The sequence below is a fragment of the Lygodium microphyllum genome, chromosome 9 (assembly GCF_053477565.2).
Source record: "Lygodium microphyllum isolate KBCC chromosome 9, Lygodium_microphyllum_v1.1.10, whole genome shotgun sequence".
Taxonomy (NCBI): domain Eukaryota; kingdom Viridiplantae; phylum Streptophyta; class Polypodiopsida; order Schizaeales; family Lygodiaceae; genus Lygodium; species Lygodium microphyllum.
Window position 1 is genome coordinate 95,754,423 of NC_141143.1, and position 4,680 is coordinate 95,759,102.

Here is a 4,680-nt window from a genome sequence, read left to right on the forward strand (position 1 = left end):
GTATAGTGCACTCGATTAATACATTGCAACTATCCTCAATATATAGGGGAGAAAGAGCCTTTAAACCCTTGAGGATATTCGATGATGGTTTTATGCATCATCTCATAGGGAGACATGAAGAAGTTTCATAAGTATGGGAAGAGGATCTTAAGAAAGCACTAGATGTGCACCATGGCAAGGGGTATGTTTGCCTGACGGGCATCTCAAACATCCTTTGAACCAATGAAAAGTGCGGCGGCCTAGACAACAAGCTCAGAATGGTTGTCAACATATGCATGGAAGGTGAGATTGCCTAGCTCATTCATGCACTCACCTACCTCCCCTGCTCATCCTCTCCCACAGATGACGATGATGACAATGATCATGAGTGGGAGGAATTTAAGTAGATGGGAGCTTTTGCAACAAGAAGTACATTGGTGTGTATTAATGCTGGTGGCGAGCTAGGACATGGTAGGGATGGGGTTCATATACCGAATGTTGCAATTGGGGTTCAACTTGGTTGCAAGCTAGCTATGTGGTGTCAAGCATGAAGCGAGGAAGAGAGAGGCTTGACATCTATGGTAGTGGCAGATTGACCTACCTATCTACACCAAGAACAATAGGTCATTCATTGTCACCTTGGCAAACACCATAGCTAGGTTTGAGGGTGTTGTTTCCTTTGACCCTTTGTTGGTGCTCACACCTAGATTTGATGCATTGAGAACCCTAGTAGCCACTAGGTCACCTGTACAAGCACAAGAAGGGCCTTGTTAAGAAGATCTATGAATTATCTATCCTCTACAATGTGCATGTGTGGTAGTCATCATCTTCTCTTACATTGGCTTCACAATTGACTTCTTCAATGAGACTATCTTTGTTTCCAGCCTCAAGCATCTCCTCACCACTAGTCTGCCCCCCACTATCTCCACAGCCTTTGTAGGAAATAGTTGCTACTCATAGCAAGGCTGAATGGATACCATTCATGTCCATCATTCCTCCCTAACCCTCCATCCCTAGCATTTGTGCCACCCTCTAGCACCTCTACTCCCTCCACCACCACAAAGGTCATCTGGCTCCTTAATATAGATATTTTTACACATCTAGTATTTTGCTTGCCTGGAGCTCCAAGAGGCAAGCAATGCAAGTGAAGATATGTGAGCAGGGATAATTGCACTTGACAGCTATGGCAGTAGTAGCCTAACATGCTCTCTACACCAAGAACACCATAACCAAGTTCAAGGGTACGATGGCGGGAATCTTGAGGGTGAAGATGTTGGTGAGATGAGAGAAGTGGGTTAACAGAAAGGAGTCTAATTATAGCAAATAATAGAGTGGCACTTTCAATGCACCCCACTTGAAGCCTAGGCCATCTTCCTTAATTGTAAGTTGCAGGACGTGTGTGTTGGAGAGAGAGAGAGAGAGAGAGAGAGAGAGAGAGAGAGAGAGAGAGAGAGAGAGAGAGAGAGAGAGAGAGAGAGAGAGAGAGAGAGAGAGAGAGAGAGAGAGAGAGAGAGAGAGAGAGAGAGAGCTACATTTGGTGGCGACACAAAAACTTATTTTAAAAATTAGGTTTGGGAGTATTGTATAGTTACCACATAGGTTTGGTTTTTAGTTTGTAAAATTACAACGTAGGTTTGGTTTTTGGTTTGTAAAATTGCTCGATTATAATCTATATTATTATCTTATAATTGAGCAACCTACCAAACCTATTACCTATCCTACATAACACTAATAGAGTGCAACCCAAACCTAGAATGTAGAAAACTACAAAAAAATAGAAAATACAAAATATAAAGTTCATGCATTCATAATAGTGGAGTGCATTTAATGAGAATGGTGACTTCAAGTCAAAGAAGAATAATAGGAGTTTTGCTCTCTCTCTCTCTCTCTCTCTCTCTCTCTCATGGTGCATTGAAGATTAGGGTAGTGGATCATGGACTATGTGAGTCTTTGCTTAGACTACTAAGCTCCTTGCATCACCTCAAGGTCATACATGGTGTTGTCACTACATGCAAAGCCTCATACACAACTTTGCCTACTCAATGGGCTCAAGGTGAATAGAAGTTGTTGCTATGCTTAGTTAGTGCGTGGAATCGAGTGGAGGTAGGAAGAGGAAGATGCATTAGATTGACCTGTTGGGATGGGTAGCCATGAGCTTGTGACTGAGAAATGATGATGACGAGGACTTGGCAGGTGCGGCCTTGGGCAATTGAAAACATATGCATTCAGGCAACTTCTAGGAAAGCAAGGCAATTAATGACCTATTCTTCCAACATGGAGCTCTATATAGGCCTAAGAGTGAGCATGTTAGGCCCAAGAATGAGCATGCTCAAGCCAAGGACGACCTAACCAGTCATGCCCACGCATTATGACAACACATAGGCCGACTTTTAGGACTCCAAAGTGCACTGCATGTTGTGTTGATGGGACGTAGGCAATGGCACTAGTGTGGTGTGGTGCAAGGCATGGATGTGAGCCTCGTGTTCACACGTCACTAGAAGCTGGTGGTGGTGACATGGCATCTAATGAGAAGATGGACTCTTTGATGACATGGAGTATGAAGAGGTGGAGTATGAAGGCATTGTGCTAATGTGGCGACTTACGATTCGGTTTATGAAAAATGCCTGTGACGGACAAGTTTGGGTGGGGGAGATTCCCCGTCCAAGGGGCAAACCCTTACGCAAATGGAATAAGGACAAGCATTTCCATTCAAAAAGGTATATGGCACTTGCTAAGCTTTGAGCTTTATTCCAACAACACGTAGTCCAAAGGTCTAATTATTAAGATGAGTGCTCTTTTGTGATGCATTTATATGCGCGCTACGTGTAAACAAAACGAAAGACAGTTTTGACGCATCTATCTACGCGCTATGTGTACACCAGAGACAGCTTGGCGGGAGCTTGCATCCCGGGCGCGTGTGGTGTGTAACCGGCCGCCATAGATAGATAGTATCGGAGTATAGTAGATTATTGTTCGTTTGTGGGCTTCAACACGTCCTCAATTCTACCCACTTCACGTGTGATTCTATGAATCGGAGTCGGGACGCGCACCTGGGGACAGTTGCGTGTGAATGAGCCCCCACAAACAGGACTTCCCCGAAGCTTCCTACGCCAGCCAAAAGGCAACACAACGCAGGCGTTCTCCTCTCGCCTTTGCGTTCTCGTCTGGGACACCCAGAGCCTCGCGTAACCTATAAAATCCCATCGCATCACATCTTCCTCCTCATCTGCCTCTTCTTATTTTTAGGGTTTCGCTTCTCTGTCTCCCCCCCCCCTTTCCTTCTCTCTCTTTCATCAGAAGCAATCTCCCATCTATTATCAACATGCAGATCTTCGTCAAGACCCTCACTGGCAAGACCATCACCCTCGAAGTCGAGAGCTCCGACACCATTGACAATGTCAAGGCCAAGATCCAGGACAAGGAAGGCATCCCCCCTGACCAGCAGAGGCTCATCTTTGCCGGCAAGCAACTCGAGGATGGCCGCACCCTCGCCGACTACAACATCCAGAAGGAGAGCACCCTCCACCTTGTATTGCGGCTCCGTGGTGGCATGCAGATCTTCGTGAAGACGCTCACCGGTAAGACCATCACACTGGAAGTTGAGAGCTCTGACACCATTGACAATGTTAAGGCTAAGATCCAGGACAAGGAGGGCATCCCTCCTGACCAGCAGAGGCTCATCTTTGCCGGCAAACAACTCGAAGATGGCCGCACCCTTGCGGACTACAACATCCAGAAGGAGAGCACCCTTCACCTGGTGCTCAGGCTGCGCGGTGGCATGCAAATCTTTGTTAAAACTCTCACCGGAAAGACCATCACTCTCGAAGTTGAGAGCTCTGATACCATCGATAATGTCAAGGCCAAAATCCAGGACAAGGAGGGTATCCCTCCCGACCAGCAGAGGCTCATCTTTGCAGGCAAGCAACTCGAAGATGGACGCACTCTTGCGGACTACAACATCCAAAAGGAGAGCACTCTTCATCTTGTCCTGAGGCTGCGTGGTGGAATGCAGATTTTTGTCAAAACGCTCACGGGCAAGACCATCACTCTGGAAGTTGAGAGCTCAGACACAATCGACAACGTTAAAGCCAAGATCCAGGACAAGGAGGGTATCCCCCCAGATCAGCAGAGGCTTATCTTTGCCGGCAAGCAGCTGGAAGACGGACGCACCCTTGCAGATTACAACATCCAGAAGGAAAGTACCCTTCATCTGGTGCTGCGTTTGCGTGGAGGGCAGTGAATTGCAAGGAGTGGTGCCTGTGGGTCTTTTGTTATGGCAGTGTTGTCCGGAATAATAGGCTGAGATTGCTCCGCCTGTCAGGATTCTAAATAAGAAACACTGTTGCGCCTTGCAGTGGTTCCTCTAGTGTCTGTCAGTGGTCGTGGAAGCCCTTCCTGCATCAGTTGTCCCTGATTTGTCTGTACGCATCAGTTGTCCCTGATTTGCCCACGAATACAAGAAAAGAAGTCTGCTTTTGTCTACAACATCTTCACATCTGCCTTTTATTCGGTGTTGGTTTGCTAATTTCTTTGGATGGGTTTTGTGAGTACAGAGATTGAGAGGTTAAGTCGGCCGGAGTTTTGATGAAATATTTAAGTATTAAGGAAGCTTTTCCATTTGCCTCTGCATAATCTGGTTGGGAATGGTTGCCTTACTTGTTTGTCATGGCTTTTGGGGCAGAGTTTATTGGTCTTCCTGTG

The 4,680-nt window shown here is 46.3% G+C and overlaps 1 protein-coding gene across 1 annotated transcript; it reads left to right on the top strand.

Moving 5' to 3' along the window:
• Positions 1-3,131: 3,131 nt before the first annotated feature.
• On the top strand, positions 3,132-4,464 carry LOC148031317 (polyubiquitin). The gene has a single exon (XM_087684838.1). The coding sequence runs from the start codon at positions 3,302-3,304 to the stop codon at positions 4,217-4,219; it is 918 nt and encodes a 305-aa protein (XP_087540964.1). The 5' UTR covers positions 3,132-3,301; the 3' UTR covers positions 4,220-4,464.
• The last annotated feature ends 216 nt before the right edge of the window (positions 4,465-4,680 follow it).